The sequence below is a fragment of the Gavialis gangeticus genome, unplaced genomic scaffold (assembly GCF_001723915.1).
Source record: "Gavialis gangeticus isolate Ggan-Ray unplaced genomic scaffold, GavGan_comp1, whole genome shotgun sequence".
In the NCBI taxonomy this organism is placed as follows: domain Eukaryota; kingdom Metazoa; phylum Chordata; order Crocodylia; family Gavialidae; genus Gavialis; species Gavialis gangeticus.
The window spans coordinates 120,577,318-120,595,857 of record NW_017729022.1 but is presented as its reverse complement, the minus strand read 5'-3'; the positions used below and the strand labels follow the sequence as shown (position 1 = coordinate 120,595,857).

The 18,540-nt window shown below is 47.2% G+C and overlaps 1 protein-coding gene and 1 long non-coding RNA gene across 7 annotated transcripts in view; both read left to right on the top strand.

The window, feature by feature from the left end:
- Positions 1 to 5,669: 5,669 nt before the first annotated feature.
- LOC109296621 lies at positions 5,670 to 8,160 on the top strand. The gene is made up of 2 exons (XR_002097001.1): positions 5,670 to 5,899; positions 7,911 to 8,160. It is a non-coding gene; the product is annotated as an uncharacterized LOC109296621 (long non-coding RNA).
- A 2,736-nt stretch (positions 8,161 to 10,896) lies between these two features.
- The window catches only part of NPHP1 (nephrocystin 1), an 88,253-nt gene continuing 80,609 nt past the window's right edge, over positions 10,897 to 18,540 (top strand). For all 6 annotated transcript variants that reach the window (XM_019516093.1, XM_019516092.1, XM_019516091.1 and 3 more), the window contains exons 1-5: positions 10,897 to 10,998; positions 11,093 to 11,166; positions 14,363 to 14,423; positions 15,300 to 15,436; positions 17,998 to 18,187. In XM_019516093.1, coding sequence (XP_019371638.1) covers positions 10,912 to 10,998; positions 11,093 to 11,166; positions 14,363 to 14,423; positions 15,300 to 15,436; positions 17,998 to 18,187 — 549 coding nt within the window. In that variant the 5' untranslated portion in view covers positions 10,897 to 10,911. The remainder of the gene's footprint in view (positions 10,999 to 11,092; positions 11,167 to 14,362; positions 14,424 to 15,299; positions 15,437 to 17,997; positions 18,188 to 18,540) is intronic.

Genomic DNA, 18,540 nt, shown 5'->3' with positions numbered 1-18,540 from the left:
GGGGCCCGGGCGGCGCCGGTGCTGCGGGCAGCCCGCGCGGGGAAGGGCTTCTGCTCCGGCCGCATGCAGAGCTTTGCGGAGGCGGCCGGGCAGCACGACACGGCGCTCGCTTGTCTTCCCTCCCAACACTGGTACTGTGGGTAAATCCAAGATCTATTACTAGACCCACTCAAAACTCTTCCTTGCCAGCTTTGAGGTAAGACAGATACCCGTCGTCAGGCTGAGAAGCGCCTGCCGTTGGATTGGCTGAGGATCCAAACTCGGGGAAGAGGTGATGCCTTTTATGAGGGTGTTTCTCCACGTCCCAAAAGCGGGCCACAAGGATGTATGAAAGGGTCATGAAGCAACTTTAAAAATGGATCAACAAACTTGACAAGTGGATTCTCCTTTAAAGGAGACAAAACAATGGAAACGGTGGCCTTTCCCCTGCAGGCTGGCAGAGTTTCATCCTGCGAGGGGCTGCTTGGGGCCCTCCCCACACAGGTGGGTTGGGACCTGGAGGGCAGCAGGTCAGGAGTGTGGGGCACTGCCCAGCCCAGGGCAGGGGGGTTAGACTCAATGATCTACTAAGGTCCCTTCCGACCCTAAACATCTATGAAATCTATCAGTGTTTACAAATGGATCGTGGTACAAAAAAAGGTTGAGAACCACTGTTTTATTAAACCAGATGAGTTTTGCCTGTCAGCAGCTAGAGGTGCAGGGCCCCAGAACCCAGAAGCCCCTGCACCGATCTTCTCAACAGCTGGCAGGCTTTGTGGCTTCAGTAGGGGCTACCATCCCTGCAGCTGTCATCCTGCTGTGCCTTAACACACACAGTGTCAACCCATATCATGAGTTTTGCTTGTCCGCAGCTTGAGGTGCAGTTCCCCCCAAACCCCTGTACCAATCTCCTTGAATTTTGGCACACATCAGCTCTCAGCAGAGGCTACTATCCCCGCAAGTTTCCTCTGAATCAGCCAAAAGACAACAAAGTTATAGATATTTCATTGATTCCCCATTATACCCTATGGCTGAATCTCCAAATCTTTTCTGAATCAATTTGGAAACTCCGAATCAATTTGGAAAGCCTAAAGCTTCCCGCAATTCGATTCAGATTAGTAGATTTGGCCTCTGAATCATCTGAATCATCTCCAAATCTGAATCATGATCTGAAGCTTTGCACAGCCCTAAGGCTTAGGTGTCTCTTTTGTGGCTTCTCTTGTGGCATCAGTCTCCAACATGCTTAAGAGCAGTTGCTGAGGGCAACTCTCATGTGGCCCTCCCCAGTTTGCTTCCAGGTTAGCGCATGCCTGTGGGGATATGCTCAGGAATGATTTTGCAAGGACACACTGCCACTACAGTGTAGACCAGGAGTGCCAACCCTTGGCACATATGGCACGAGTGGCACACACAGCCACTTTGTTTGGTTTACATTTCCAGCAGGGAGCATACAGAACAGTGCAGATTAGAAAGAAAGCAGAGCAATGGATCCGGCAGGAAAGAGAGAGCAGAGCAAAAGGACCAGGCAGGGGAAGGGGAGCAGAACAGCATTTAGCAAGGGGGCAGGACTTACTTTGTGGTATGCTGGCCAAAGAGGTTGGCCCCCTGGCACCCACCTTCCTGTGATCAGAGACCTGACAAATAATGCCTTGCATTCAAAAGCTTGTCTAATTTTATCCCAATGACATAGCTGGTCCAATCAAATTTAATTTGTGCCACCTTAATTTTTTTTAATGTGGGACAAATGCAGAGCAAACAGATGTCCTTACCCTTTGTTGCACCACATGACCTGAAAATCAGAGGCACAACAATAGGTAGTGATAGACTCTGCCACTTTATTGAGGCAGACGTCTGTTACCTTGTGGTGCTTTCCCTGCTCAGCTTTCCCCACTATGGGTTTGACTGGATAGGAGAAAACCCCCCTTTTCCTGCTGCCCCAAACCTGTGCTGTGGGTTGGGACAGTGGGGGAAAAGTGCTTCCATGTTCAGCCAGCCTCAAAGAACCAGGCAAGGGAAGGAGAGCAGAATGGCATTTGGCAAGGGGGCAGGGCTTACTTTGTGGTATGCTGGCCACAGGGCTGGCTGGGTGGGGGAACAGGTGGTATTTCCTGGCTGCCCCAGACCTACGCTAAGCGGGGTAACCTCCAGTGTTTTTTGCTGCTCCAAACTTGTGGGTCCATCATCAAGGGCAGGACAAAGGGTGATGTGTTTTACCCTGTGCAGTGATCAGCATTGCCACGACACAAAGCAGCACATCTGAATCGCTCCATTTGGCAACATCTATTTCTAGCCTCAGTGGTTATCTTCTGGTGCTAGGGTTTCTCTGAAGTATGAAGAGCTATTGTCTGGTGCAAGTCATACTTCATTTATCCATCACTCCCCTGATTGTTACCAGTCATGTTATGAAAATACAAAAATGCATTCATACCCAAAACTATGGTTCATACGAATAAAAAAATGGTAAAACTGAATATAGTTTAACATTAGTTATAAATAGAGACCAAACACTACATTAGTAAATCTAATTTGGAAAAATATCTATGCATGATACATGGCAAACCCCCAAATCAACCCTGCTTTAGGTGGGTTTATGACATACACACCCTGGCATGGTAAGTGACCTCCATGTGGCTCTCAGCCTCCCTTTAATCCTGCCTGTGTCTGTGAGACTGACAGCCCAAGACCTGTAACTCAAACAATGGGCATCTACAGGTGATGCCATGTCACCATAGCAATGCACTATGGCGACATAGCAACCACATGCATCTACATGTGACCAGCAGCTACTTCACTGTAGCGACATGCTCTCTCATTATAATGTGCTGCTAGGGCAAAGTAGAGGCTAAAAATAACCATGTGCCCAGCATACGGCACTGTATGGGCTGCTACTGTGCTGTGCTTTAGTATTTCCAAAAGGAAAAAGTAAAGCACAGCACAGTAGCAATGTCACCATATAGGCATGTGTAGATGTGCCAGTGTGACATACTTTCTTCCTTCATTGCATGATGGGCCCCTTGTCCTCTTAGAGAAATTCTGACAGTGCTCAGGCCAGATCAGTTGTCTGAATAAGATCAAGTTTTATAATGGAGTTTGGTTACAACCTTCATTAGTAGGAGCGTTGCCAGCAGATGGCCTCATCTGTTCAGCACTGATGAGGCCATATCTGGAGTACTGTGTTCAGTTTTGGGCCTCCCACTACAGAAACCATGTGGACAAAATGGAGAGAGTCCAGTGGAGGGCAACGAAAATGGTTAGGTGACTGGGGGACATGACTTATGGGAAGAGGTTGAGGGAACTGGGTTTATTTAGTCTGGAGAAGAGAAGACTGAGAGGAGATTTAATAGCAGCCTTCAACTACCTGAAGGGTTGTGCCAAAGAGGATGGAGCTAGACTGTTCTCAGTGGTGGCAGATGACAGAACAAGGAGCAATGGTCTCAAGTTGCAGCAGGGGAAGTTTAGCTTCGATAATAGGAAAAAATTTCTCACTCAGAGGGTAGTAAGGCACTGGAACAGGTTACCCACAGAGGCTGTAGAATCTCTGTCCTTAGAGGTTTTTACGACCCAAGTAGGCAAAGCTTTGGCTGGGATTGTATAGTTCGGGATGGTCCTGCGTTGACAATTTCTCCACCATTATTTTCCACTCCACCAATTTCTGTCACTCTTACCATCAGCAATTTCATATTTTCTTCCAAATTATTGGTCATAATATTGAATAGCACTGAGCCAACCACAGATCCCTGCGGAAACACCCACAGTAGATAATGATTCTCCACTTAATACTATTTTTGTGGTATATAAGAGTCCATTTTAATTCATTTAATATGTGCTGCATTTATTATGGATGGTGATAATTTTTTAATTAGGTTAGCATATAGGACTGAGAAAAAAATTCTTACAGGAAGCTGAGGTATGCTACCTAGTATTAATTATTCTACCATGCATTAATTCTTCACTGATTGCATTGCAATCTTTTTGTGGTTTTAGTGGGGATTTGAACCATAATTAGCCTGTAGTCATTCAGATAATCACATTTGCCCTTTAGATTACTGACATAAAATTGGGTCTTTTTCAGTCTTCTGAAACTCCTCTCAAGTTCCAAGATTTGTTAAAAATCAATGAGTGATTGAGTCAGATCGTTGGCCAACTCTTTCAAAATTCTTAGATACAAATTACCTGGTCCTGCAGATATACAATAGAATCTACAGATTAACAGATTATATGAGGGACCTTTGTTAACATCTAGTGTGATCTCCTTTATAACAGAAGGTATGAGTCTTCCCTGAATTAATCTCTTTGGAATGACCACATCTTTCAGGGAAAACATCAAATCTCGACTTGAAAATTTCAAGTGATGGAAAAACCACTACAATTCTTCATAAATTAGTCCATTGGCTAAGTATCATCACCGTTAAAAAAACTGTGCCTTGTTTCTAGCCTGATGTTTAGCTTCAACTTCCAGCATTGAACCTGGTTATAATTTGTCTGATAAAATGAAGAACCCTCTTTTCACACTTCTGCTCCTTCTTAGATATTCGTAGGCTCTGATCACAACAGCCTTAATCTTTGTATTGATAAAATAAATAGAGCTCCAGGACTTTCTTCCTAAACAGATTTTATGATCGTTTACTCATACTTGTGGCTCTTCTCCAAACCGTTCCTGAACATCCTTCCTGAGTTGTGCAGTCCCAAACAAGGCACTTCCAGCAGCAGTTGTCCCCCTTCTGTCCAGTAAAGACTTAATAATCTCTATGCTCCTGCCCAGTATTCCCATTTATATATCCAAAGGTCCCTGCTTCCTAGGACTGAGTTACCCATCCTATATGTATGTTCTTTGTTTCCAGATGGATGGTTGCACATTGAGGTGCCAGTTTACCAAGTGACTCTCAGTGCTCCGAGTAATAACCTGATGGTTATTTGCAGAGGCTGTCAGGAATGATTTGTTTTCTTCCAGGTCCTCGTTAAAAACTGACCCTGCAGAATACCCCTGGAAACAATCTACTCACTGCTGATTCTCTCATTTAACTTTAGGAGCTGCTATTGAATAGTCTATCTGTTGTTCAAATAAAACTGTGTCATTATTACTTTCAGCTGTGAATATCATCCAGCTGTTTTGCAAAATACAGAACGTTTATGTTTATTGAATTTTTTTGCATTGTTATTGAAGACTTACCATAGTAATGCCCCCCCACCCTTTGCTTGTATTTCTTATATTTACAATGATTCCTTCTTACTGTCCTTAATTGAACTGCCCACAGGTTTCCAATACCTTTAGTCTCCCCTATCAATGCTTACAAGTCAGAACTGCAAAGTGATGACCCTGTCAAGTTCCCTTTCTTTCCATTTTAGATGTAAAATATTGATTTCAGGTTTGCCTTATCTTTTTATTGCCTGGGAGGTTCCCTGTTATAGCCCAGGGTTGAGAGAGCTGGATTGCCCGGGGGCTGCTCTGCCTCACCTCCCCGCAGGAGTCAGCCAGCGCTGCAAGAAGGGCAAAGAAGATGGGAAGTCACAGCTCTGTCTAAACGGATCAGAGGGAAAGTTTCCCAGTATTAGCATGGGCTGCCCTGCAGGGGCAGATGGGCCCCCCGCTGGCCTCTCCTCCTACGGTTGAAGCGAACTGCCCGGCGGAGGCAGCGGCATTTCCAACCATGCAGCGCGGGTTGCCATCCCCCCAGCCCCCGTGACTGGGGCGGGCAGGGAAGCCCCGCCCACACCCGGCGGGAGGCAGGCGGCTATGGCGCTGGGCTCGGAGGCGCTGTCGGAGCGGCCGGTGCAGCTGGCGCTGGTGCTGGCCTTCGCCTCAGGCGTGCTGGTGGGCTGGCAGGCCAGCCGCGTGCGCCGCCGCTTCCTCGACTGGCGCAAACGGCGTCTGCAGGCCCAGCTGGCGGCCACGCAGAAGAAGCTGGATCTGGCCTGACCGGTGAGCTGGGCTCGGGAGGGGCGGCTCCGTGCCACGTGCTTGCCCTGCGCACGCGTGTCCGGCGGGGCGGGGCCCTCGGCATCCGGACAACCCCCCACCCCGCTCCTATAGCTAGAGATGTGTGTGCGTACATGTCATAGGTGTGTGAGTATACATGCATACATATCTATATATGTGTGTATATGTCCAAGGGGACTGGACTCGATAAGGTCCCTTCCAGCCTCTATATATTATAGACACACACATACACACTTATATTATACACACATATATATAATACACAAACATATATCATATAGACACACACACATGCACACATATATATGTATATACGCATGTATGTGTATATATGTGTGTGTGCATATGTCTAGATACATCTATAGATATGGTCAGGGCCCCTTTCAGGGCATGGGGACGGGGTAAATCAGGGTGACTGCCCTTAGCCCTGCGCTTTGGGGGGCCCTGTGGAGCCAGATGGGAGCTGGGCGGAGTAGCTGCAGCCCTGCCTCACACAGTGTTAAAGGGGCCTCACACAGGCTGATTTGCCCTGGACCCTGCACCCCCCTATGGTCATCTCTGGATACGGTGCATGTGTATATAGATGTAGACAGATACATTTTGTGCAGGGAGGGGAGAATAGTATATAAAATGTGGCAAGATTGCTGTCTGGTTCAGACTGGCTTTGTGTCAGCATCCAAACTTCAAAATTTTGTACCCTCCCAGGAAAGTCCCAAAACAATATTAGCAATGATAATGTGTAAACTTCTAATAAGGGATGCATTATATGTTTGTGAGGGGGTAGTAAGGGGATCCTGAGCTAGGACTTGATATGGCAGAGCTCCATCTTACAATAGCAGGGCTCCCGCCCTAGTTTGGTTTGGCAGCAGCACAGCACAGTAATGGTATTGTCTAGAAATGCCAAGTGATTTGTTCTTAGTAAAGTTTGGTTTTTAGGGGATTGATGGGCCGTTAAGTTTTGGGCTGTCTGGCTGTCTTTTCTAAATTGCTGAAAACTTCATGTCTTACATCAGGGGTGTCAAACGTGGACCCAGGCTGGATCTAGCCAGATCATCCAGCCTGCCAGTTTTGCCCCTCTTGGCTGCCAGACTCTCAAGTGAAAGCAGTGGTGCTGGAGCCCCAGCAGCACTGCAGGAAGAAGCCCAGCACTGCGGCTTATTCCACCAGCAGTAGCCAAGTGCTGGCCATGCCAGGCTTCTTCCCAGCAGGTCCTCCCATTTAGACTGGCCAAAGTGGGTGCTGTGTGTGCTGGATCCAGCATGCAGGGGTCCCTGACTGTTACCTGGCCTGCTAACTGGTTCTATGCCATGAGACCTGTCTTACATGATTGATAACTTCCTACAGGGTTTGATTTGATGCGGACATTACACATCCTGGAACTATCACATTTGAGAGCTCTGGCATGTTTGACTGCTTGCAGGGAAGGAACATGAGCAGCAGGGGAACAGAGGGTTGCATGTGACAGGTGTTCAAAGAACAACAAAGTACACATTTTCAAGTGCCCGTATGGCATGATGTGGTTATCATAAGTAGTGCTGACACTGTGGCATCTCCTGGACATGTCTGCCTTCTTTGAAAATGTATCAACATTATATAAGTCAGATACTATGCTGTCATTTTTTAAGTTTAATTTTAAGATTTTCCATTCCCAAGGACAATTGTAGACAGCTGTAAATAGACCATTACATTCTACATCATTTTATAGCCTGCTCTAAATTCCTGACATTTCAAGCTTGCTTTATTGTAGCTTATCAGTCTCAATGCTGTCTGTGCTTGGAGTATTTCCAGACCTGTTTATTTTTTTGTTTTGTGGTTTTTTTTAAATATAGTATTCTAAAACCTATTTTTGAGATTATTTTTCTCTCTTGCTGGAGTATTGTAACTATGGTTTAACATGAGTGAACATTGTTTTGACTGTATTTTTTATTTATAATTTAAATTACTTCAGGTTTGCAATGTAGCATTCACATTTATATTTCACTTTCTTTAACAGCCTGACTGGGATGGAAGCCGACAATTGAATGAACACAAACAGACTCCTGCTCCCTTTGTATCTAAATATATTTGAAGAAATGAGGTTTTATATAACACAAATACCTTCGCACACTTCGTCACTTGAAAAAGAAGGCATCTGTGGTATAATAGTCTCGCTCGCCCAAACTGACATCTCCAAAAATGATCTTCATGTGTATTAAAATAACCTCTGTATGGCTACGATGAGTTAAATTGGTACTATGACTGCATATCTGTTGCCTTGTATTTTTGAGGATTGTTCTAAGGACAGTTTGACACCCCTGTTCTCAGAGATGACCCGAGCAGGGTGAGGGGCCTGGGGCAAATCAGCCTGTGTGGGACCTTACCCCAGGACACGAGGAACTTGGCAGCAGATTCAGTGGCGGGGCGGGGGGGTGGTGAGCGGCCAGACATGAAGCTGGTGGCAGCATGGAATTGCCATGACCACTCTGCCCGGCTCCACAGGGCCCCCCAAAACACCGGGCCTGGGGCAGTTGCTCTGATTCGCCCCCTGCAGACGGTCCTGTTCTATTTCTTTACTTTTCTGTTTGCTTGTCCCTGTGTCTTTTGACTCTAAACCTGCTTCTGAACAGTATATGACTCTTGCCACCAAAACTGTCAATTTTTAAAGCTAATAAAATGTAATTTAGGTTGCTTGTTAAGTTCAAACTTTAGTAAAGTTAAAATATAGCTTATGAAACTTGTTAAGAGCCTAATGTTAAAGCCCAGAGAGGAGGTGGGAACAAGCACGTCAGCAAAAGGTCAGTGAAAATTATAGAATGGCACACAAGTATACATGGGTGAGATAAAATCATGAATTCATGATATCATGTTAGGCATAAAATTCAGAGTCTCTATCAGTCCTTTAGACTTACTTTTTACATCAGGAATATGTCCAGCAAAGATGCCTGTTATTCAGTAGAAGTCCTTGGGACTTTTTGATGTCTTTGGAGGGATGGGGGGGACAAGGCTTAGCCTCGTGCTTCAGCTGTCTTGTCTATTGCTATTTTTCTATCTCCCTGCACTTGTATTCACAACTGTTTTCCTCCAAATGTTTCTTTCATGAATTTCAAAGGAAGTCTGTACTCATTTTAAAACACCTTGAGCTGATGATGCAAAGTATACTCCATGGAGATTCAGAACTTGGTTGGCACTTTATTCTCAAGCTAATGTAATGCTTTCCTACGACCTCTCCTGTCATTTTGCTTTTCCTAGCATTTCTTACATTTGAATAGGTAACATTAGATGCTTTGGGTTGTGTGACTGGCACCTGCCACAGTGAACAACAGGCTTATGTAACATTTTCTTCAAGAGTGCTAAAGATAGGTCAACAAAATGCAGTTACGCTTTTACAACTAATGCTATATTAAGTTACCTAAAAGTGATTTGGCATAAATTTTATGAGCAGGCTGTACCAAATGGGGCTGAGATCAGTATTTAATAGGTACCCATATTGTTTATTGGGCAACATTGTTCATGTGATAGCTCAAACTGCACATGCTGTCAAATGATACCTGTACATTTTTTTTATGAATAAATATCAGGTATTTTCATAAGCTCTTTTTGCCATGGATTGTCATCTTAATGTGTATCCCATATTTCTTAAAAGTAAGTGATGGGAGTGACAAAGATTTCTATGCAATACCTCAAATAATTTTTTGAACATTCTGCGTTTAAGCCATATCTGATAGTGAATTTTACCATTTTAATATGGGAACAGTGTAGACTTAGCCTGCCTGTGTCTAAAATGGTACAAGTCTTCTGGGGGGGTTGCAGTGGTATTACACCACTGATTCCTGGCCCACCCAATCTCTAGCTAAGAACCTTAATTTGGGTGTATAAGTAACTGAACAGTGAAGTATCAGAGGCACTGTCAAGATGCTCAAGAAAGCTAGATTTAGTTTTGTGAATATGAATTAGAAATGTACATTTCATTATAATATCTACATGACTAATGACAGTCTCTTTTGCCTATTTTGGTGTTTTCTTAAATTTTATGTATACAACCAAGCAAATAAGTGCACATTCCAATACTTATATTTGTTTTTTGCTTTGGCTGTGAACTGAATAATATAGTACTAGCCCTCAAACATATTGGTAGATCATCTAGTTTCTCTCTAACTGGAATTAAATACGAATTGTCTTCTATGGCCATGTCCAGACAAGCATGGATGTTTGGTTTCCCAGGGACAATTAGCAGTGGCACACCTTGTGCCACTGCTGCTTGTTCCCAAGGAACGCCTGTGCCAGGTGTGTTCTTGGATTTTTTTGACCAAAAACACCCTCTCATGCTGCAAGGCAGCGGCACAGGGAACACCTGCACGTGCATCGTGGCACTGCAGATGGGTCTGCAGAGCCACATACCCCACATACTGCAAGTCCACACTTGTCTGGACCCAGCCTGTGTGATAACTAGTGCACCGTCTGCACCCAGCTCCCCTTTTTCAAAATCCTAGATGTGCCCACGAATTGTTCTGTCAGAGCCCGTTTATAAGATTATATCTTTTCCCTTAAATGCCCCTTATGGCCAAGACTGAGGGTGTCTCTGCAGGCTGGGGTCCTCTCTTCAGGCTTGGGCGCTACTAACGAAGGCAGCAGCTTCATCTTTTTATTCTGGCTCGAAACACGGCTCCCTATAAGAAGTCCAGCTTCCAGAGCGGGAACCGGCCTGGTCAAGGCTCTTCCATCCCGCCCGTATCTTCAGCTATCGTCGCTGCTTGCACGCGGCCTGAGCTTCCCCGGGGGACTGCAGCTCCCATGATGCACTGCGGCTGCGTGGGCTACGGCCCTCACTTTCTTGCCCCCCCTCTCGTTGCATGTTGGGTCTCTGCGTTCCTGAGCGCAGAGCCCGGCTCCGTGCCCCCGTTGCATGCCGGGAATGTTAGTACTTCTGTTGCAGCCGGGCTCCGCGGCAGCCAAGTCTCGGGTGCCGCGGGATGACGTCACCGGGGAGCGCCCGCGCGTTCGTTGCCGTGGCGACGATGGCCGGGCTGGGCCGGGGTAGCCGGGGCCGGGGCCGGGGCCCGCTGCAACGCGTGCAGCGCCGGAGCCGCGAACTGCGGGAGCAGGTGCTGCCCCTGCGGGGTGGGAGTGAGGGGGGACCAGGGGAGGCAGGGGGGCGCCCGCCGTTCCCCGGCCCGCTGACCGGCCCATCTGCTGCAGGTGGACGCGTTGCTGGCAGAGAGCAGGCAGCGCGGGGCCCTCGGCCCCGGGGACAGCAAGGGACTGTACCCGAGGTAAGGACCCGCTCCCCCAGCCTGCTCTGCTGCAGGGCAGCAGACGAAGCCGCTAGGGCCCCACCCGGGTTCGCCGGGGGATGGGACGCACAGCCCTGGCCATGCCACTCATGCCTGGGGCAGCCTGTGGCTCTGATCAAGTCTGTTGCTTAGATAGGGATGGGTTTAAACGGCAGCTTGTAGTGGAGAGTGTGCCCCTGCCCAGTGCACTGCCAACAGGATGCCCTACAAGTCTTGCAATTAGCTTCCCACTGGTCAGTTTCCAGTGGGAGGATCTTGGCTACACACTGATTTTGTGGAAATGGAGGGAACCTGCCTAGCTTGCTTCTGCAGCCATACCGCTGAGGGCAGGCAAAACCTGTGGGCATCCAAACCCCAAGTCTCTGGGCTTGGGCCTGCACATAGGATGATGGATTTGGGAGTATCTGAAGCCCTGGACTGAAAAGTCTGGGGTGGAGGATACTTGCCAGTTGTAGCACCACATATGGTGTTTAAACTGTTGAGTGTTGCTCAGTTGAGAGGATTTGGCTAAGTTGACCTTGAATATGAAAAATTTTCCAAAAAAAGAAAAGAAAGGTTTGCTGCTGGCAGGGAGCTGCATCGCTTTTGTGCAAGTCCTGTTGAACCATCTCTCCAGCAAAGCCACCTTCAGTACCATGTCTAAATGACTGCCTGGGTGACAGAGCTGGCAGTGGGCTAGGAAGCCTGGATGCTGCCTTTGGTCTGGCACTCAGCCTCGCGCCAAGCATCTCGCCTCCTTGCGTCGCGTTCCCACCATGATACGCACTTTGTGTCTCTGTGTGTGTTGTTATCTGCTGGTCTGAAACTCAGGGAGACAAGCCAGATACCATTATGTTACAATGTGCTGATTGCTGGTATGTGAACTACAGTATAAACATCTTTGATGAAATCCTTGTGCCTGGAAGTTGTGTCTAAGGGTTGCTCCCAAAGTTTGTAAGAGTAAGTTTTTAAGAACAGGTTAGATAAATACTTGTCTAAGATGCTTTAGAATAAGAAAAGCAGGCCTGGGAGAGCCCTCAAGAGAGGACCTAGTCCAGTGATGCTCAGCCTTTTGATCCCATGGGCCAGATGAATGGCACGGGGCCAGCCTGTGGGGTGGATTAGCCCTATGCACCAGGCTTTGTCCCCGTGCCACCTCCGGCTGGTCCCACGTGCCAGGCTCAGGTTCTGCACTACTATGCTCACCCAGTCTGTTGTGCAGGGCCACGCTGTCTGGCTCGTTGGGCTCCCCTCAGGTCTGGAAATTAGTGACAACTACTCCCTTACCACCAATTTTTTGGACTTGCAGGGATCTCCGTGGGCACCCCTTCTTTGAGGCAGGGCGGTCCCTATCGTTAGATTTGTTGAACATATTTAACAATTACTTCCTGTCCCTGCAGTGGCAGGATACTGGCAGTTCCCTCATCCTTCTGCTTTGCCTGGAGCAAATAAAGGAGACTTACTGTTTTGGGCCTTATTCCTGGAAACTGTGCAAGAGGATTGTTCCTGAATCTTTTAAGAATAAGTTAAACAAACACTTGCCTACACCTAAATCATCTCTATTTATTCTGCCTCCTCTTGAAAACTTCAACAGAGGAGGTTCCACAACTTCTTCAAGCAGTCTCTTCACTGTTTTGCTATTCTAACATCTTGTCTTTTCTCTGCAGAGTTGGGATCAAGTATGTCTAGACTGGTGATGCTCAGCCTCTGATTCATGGGCCAGATCCGGCCCCAGGAAGCTATGTTATCATGCCTGTGGGGCTCTGCCTGGGTCTGGAAATTTGGCAGGTGGGGAATGGTGGTAACATTAAGTGCTGCTCCCCTGCTTCCAAATTTCTGAACCTGGGGGGAGCTTTGCAGGCCAGTAATGTGCCTCTGTGTGATAGACTTGACTGATGCACAGGGTCTACCCACAGCTAGATCAGGGCCTTCAAAATTGCTCTGTTGCCAGATCAGGGTGTGTGAGAATGTGTGGACATGCTGCCAAATCAGGGTGCAGGGGATGGTCCAGTGGACCAACCTCATATGCTGACTCTACATGGGATCCACCCAGCAAAATGGCCCTGTGCCAGTCATTTGGCCCATGGGGATGAAAGTCTGTGTGTTCCTGATCTAAACCAATAGTTTTCAACATTTTTAGACTCAAGGCATTCTTCAGGAAATGCTAACTTTTAGCTTCCACTCATATTTTTTTGTTACTAAAGAAAAAGAATAATTTTCTTTTTGCAAAGAACTCAGACCACAACAGGTCAGAATATGTTTGACATTCGATTTCTATTTGAAATCTCTGGGTTCATGTTGTGAATCTTGTGAATAGTGTAGGCATTTGCACACCTAACAGTAGTGATATGGTGCATCACCCTTAAAAGGATATCACAGTACTGTGGTTGAAAATCACTGATCTAGATCATTCCCTGGCAAATTTTTGCCTAACTTATTAACCACTTGTTAAAGGAGATTTCATTATCTCTCTAAGTAGCCTGTTCCAGCATTAAGATTTCATTGTTGTTAACTTAAATCTAGCCTAAATTTTTGCATCAAATAAAACCAAATTCCTTTTGTCCTTCTCTGAGTAGTCATTCTGAAGAGTTGATCACCATTATTTTTTTTAAACAACTGATTAAATATTGGTAGACAGTTATAATAATCTCAGTTCCTTTAACCTTTCCTTATAGATTGTTTTCTAAACCTCTTATTTTCGTTCTTACCCTCTGGAGTCTCTTGGGGTTGTCTATATCTTTTTCAAATTACATGTTTGAACTCCCAATAGTTGAGAAATGGGAAGTGATAAGGGGGGAGGGATCAATGTTAGTTCTCTTGTATGTACCAGCAGGTAGAATAGAACCTGGATACTACACAAAGTTAGCTTCCTTAACATCCCCCTCTTCTCATAAAGTGGAGGGTTTGCAATGTAACACAGGTTATACTGGGTTGCAGCAGACTGCTGTGTGAGACTGTTGTGGTGTTACAGCAGAGAAGGGGCACCTTTGAAGTAAAACCTGCAATAATCAGCTGAGCACCTTATCCTTATTTTGGCAATCCACTGTGACTCATGATTTTATATATAATTATTATACACATTGAGGCCTTAATTTTATAAACACCTATGCACTTACACATTTCAGTAATTATGCTTGGTTTTGGTCATTTCTTTGTCAGAAATGAGAAAATGCAACCTTGTTTGATTTCAATATAGATGTGTGGAACTGAAGAAACTGGTGAATGAAAATATGCATACCCTTAACAACTTGACAAAAGTAAGTACTGGGGTTAAAGCATTTTGTGTTCCCCAAAGTAGCTTGGACCATGCCTAACTGTGGCTACATAGCAGCTATTGTGGCTGGATCAAGACCCTGATGGGAGTCCTTGGGGGTTAATTTGTTATAATCACTACGTGATTACATATTTCTGAGTGCTTTGGAATATGAAGTTCTGGACAAGAATTATTTATCATCAGTACTTAAGAGTATACTGGTATTTTAAAATGGGAACAAAATCACAGAGATGAGATTAAAAATATCCATGTTTACCTTTCTCTTGGCTAGATGCAAAATGAAACCCCTAAGCCAGTGGTTGCCAGACTGTGGGTTGTGACCCCAAATGGGGTCATAACATCAGTGGGTGAGGTGACAGGGTGGGGGGCTGAGATTCAGGAGTGAGGGGTCATGCTGAGGAAATGGGGCCATAAATGGGGTCGTGCTGAGGAAAAGCTTGTGAAGCACTGCCCGAAGCAGTTCTCCAGCTGGGGGTCACAGATTCCAAATGGGCCCCCAGTAGTTATGAGTGCTATTTTGAGCTCAACAAGCATGTGCTTATATTGACAGACATGGGGCTTACAACCAGAGGTGGGATCTGAACTGGAAATGGTTTGGGAATCTCTGGGCTAGAAAATCTCAAGGAGACTTAACAATAACAGATTTCAGGGTGGATATCTCACAAACAGGGTTGGTAGGGAAAAGGGCCCCTCTGAACTCAGTTATTTAAATAACATCCACACAGAGACCAGAATGTATATCTTAGGCAGAGAAGCAGGAATTAGCTGGGAGCATAAAGTAATTATAAAACCATATACAATGAGGGTTTAGCTTCTTTTGACTCTTTCACCAATTGTATTCGGGGGGGGGTTTCCTCAGGCTGATGAACCTGCCCCTGTAGGAAATTATAACCAGAGGAAAGGAGAGGAAGAAAAAGAATTGTTAAAACTCACTCAACAGCTGCAAAAACTTGCTGCGGTCTTCAGTCATGAAAGTTTATCTAAGGATTACACTATGTAAGTAGTACAATTAAGCAAAGATACCAGAAACTTTCATATTACATTTTTATTAACATGGTTAAAGAACAAGAAATGAGTGTTTTCACTGTGTACCGGACCTTCCTTACGTATTGTACTTGCTTAGCTAAAACTGACACTGTTTAATTAATGTGAGAGAAAGATAAAGTACCAAGAAATTCCATTTCAAATGTTCTGGAATCACCATTTCCTTTTCTGTCATCTTATAACACACCCATTCAAGATGTTGATGCATAGGTGTTCCTTTAGAGCAGGGGTAGGCAACATTTTTTGGCCAGTGCCAAAAACCCCCACAATGCCTACCTTGGAAGGTGCCGGCATGCCAGAAAAACAACATGAGGGCAGGGGGTACATGGCAGGATGCCCTGCTTGTGCCCCCTGCCCCCCAGCCCTGCGCCCCCCTGGGCTGCTCCCATGGAAGCCTGCTGCAAGCAGCCTGGGCTCTGTGGCTGTCAGCAGCTACCCAGAACCTGGGCCAGCTGCAAACATCTGCTGCCTCTTGCAGCCCCAGCTGCCTCCCAGCCCCAGACCTGGCCCTGGGCTCCAGGGAGGCAGCACATACCGGCAGTGTTCCCCGCTGCGCTGCCCTCGAGGCTTCTGCAAAGCAATGTTGGGACCCGGTGCGGCAGGGCACAGCAGGGAGGGGCAGACAGCTGCCTGCTCCCAGCTCCTCGCTGCCCTGCCACACTTCCCCTGTGTGCATGGGAGCAGCGTGAGCAGCAACGCAGGGTTGGGCCCCTCGCTGTTGCCCCCACCTGCAGGGAAGTGGCAGGGCAGCTTTTTGCGCTCCATGCTGTGCCCTGCCGGGCCGGGTTCCAACGAAGTGGCGAGGGCAGCACAGCGGGAAGTACTGCCAGTATGTGCTGCCTCCCCAGATCCTGGGGCTGGGGCGGAGAGGCAGCAGATGTTGGCAGCTGTCCCAGGTTCTGGGTAGCTGCTTGCAGCAGGGGTTCCATAGGAGCAGCCGGGCTCCGTGACTATCAGCAGCTACCCAGAGCCAGGGCCGGCTGCAGCTGGGAGGCTACAAACAGTTGCTGCCCTCCCACCCTGGCCCCTGCCCCAGCTGTCTTCCGGCCCCGAGCTCCAGAAAGGTAGCAGGTACCTGCACTGCACCTTTTGGGGCTGGGGGCGGGGAGACAGCAGCTGTTTGTAGCCTACCAGCTACAGCCGGCCCCGGCTCTGGGTAGCTGCTGATAGCCACTGGTCCCGGGCTGCGCCCAGCAGGGCTTACAGCATCCCAGCTGTCTGCTGAGTGCAGCCCGGGCTCCGTACTGGCGCGTGCAAGCGTACCTCGGAACCGGCAGTGGGGGAGGGGCTTGAGGCAGCGCAACCCTGGTCTCCCCCGCTCCCAGGACAGAGCTCATGACCGGGCTCCAGAGCCCGGCACAGCTGTTTGTAACCTGCCTGGGCTCTGCAGCTCTGGCATCAGCTCCATGCTGGTGGCAACTATGCGCGCACCTTGGGGCGGGCTGTGCTGCACTGCTGTCTGCCCCAAGGTGCGCGCGCAGTCACTACCAGCATGAAGCTGGTGCCGGAGCTGTGGAGGCCAGCACAGCTGTTTGCAGCCTGCTTGCTGCAGCTGCCGAGAGCCCAGGCTGGCTACAATCACCTTCTCTGTGCTGGGAACGGGTTGCGCTGCCTCAGGCCCCTCGCCCACCGCCGGCAGCCTCCAGGCTGCAGCCGGCCGCGGCTATCTGTAGCTGCTGCCAGTCATGGAGCCCGGGCTGCTTGCAGCAGGGCTTGCAGCCTCCCAGCCGCCTTCTGGGAGCAGCCCGGACTCCGTCGCTGGCAGCAGCTACCCAGAGCTGGGGCTGGTCGTGGCGTGCCAAGCAAAATGGCCTTGCGTGCATCTGGGGTTGCCGACTCCTGCTTTAGAGAAACCCTTTCTTTTCTGTGACCCTTTTGAATTGCTGTTCCCTGCTGCTGCTTGCATTTGCTAGACGGTGAAATAGTGAAGGTGCTGCGACCATAAACACAGAGGCAGCAGCAAAAGGTGCTGAAGGAAGTTTCTAAGGTCCCTGGAGGCTGGAGCCCTTTGGGCGTTCCGGTGAGAATTTAGGTCCAAGAGTTGTAAGGTAATAAAACACACAAAAGGTCAGACCTATCTGAAACGTGAGGGGGGGCATAGGCATAGATATTATAAGCTGGTAGGTGTTTTGCAGGTGAATGGGCAACAATAGTTGCTGAAGAAACACAATTCTTGTAAGGGAGGTGCTTTGTTGACTGCAGCTAACTGAAAGATTAATGTGACTGAAGGTTAATGTCCAAAGTTGAATGTTACCATCTGAAGCTGGGAAAAAGTATACAGGCTGCAGTCCACAAAATTAAGGGTTCAGATGTGTTCATGGTTTGGGAATTTCTTCCTAGCCTACTTGGAGTGTTGAGACTTAGGAATGAGAATCCTGCTTTGACGTAACTTCCCTTCAGAGAAGCAAAATTACAAAGAAGATTGTTCCCATTGCTGTGTGCTGTAGACAATTCTGGAAAGAGGCCATTACAATAAGCAGTTAAAATAAATATGATATATCGCTCTTGTTTAGCGGTAGAGAATGTGAAAGCGGTCATCACATAGAACAGGAAAATGAGGAAGAGGATGACGATGATGAAGAAGAAAGTAGTGAGGAGGAAGATGAGGTGGAAGATGATGAATTCGAAAATCAGCCAACTGTTAAAGAATGTATCACTGTTGGTGATTTTGATGCTCAACAGGAAGGCGATCTCTCATTTAAGGTAAACGTATGTTCCTAAGTATTACAAAACATGTTCCAGACCTCACTGCATCAGGTGTGAGGAAACTTTCTTTTAAATACAGTTTAAATTAATTTGTGGCCAATTTATACCCATTTGTTCTTATGCTAGCATTGTCTTTTAAATTAAATAGTTTTCTCTCCATGTTTGCCCCTTTACAAGGTAGTTAGATCCCTACTCAGTTTCCATTTTCCTAGGCTGAACAAGTGAAGCTTTCTCAGTATTCTCTTTTACAATAGGTTCCCAGTTCTGTGCTTTTCCCTACTAGCCCTTCTATGCACCTGTTCAGTATGAGTTTGTCATTTTTGAACATGAGTGACCAGTTTTCCAGATCA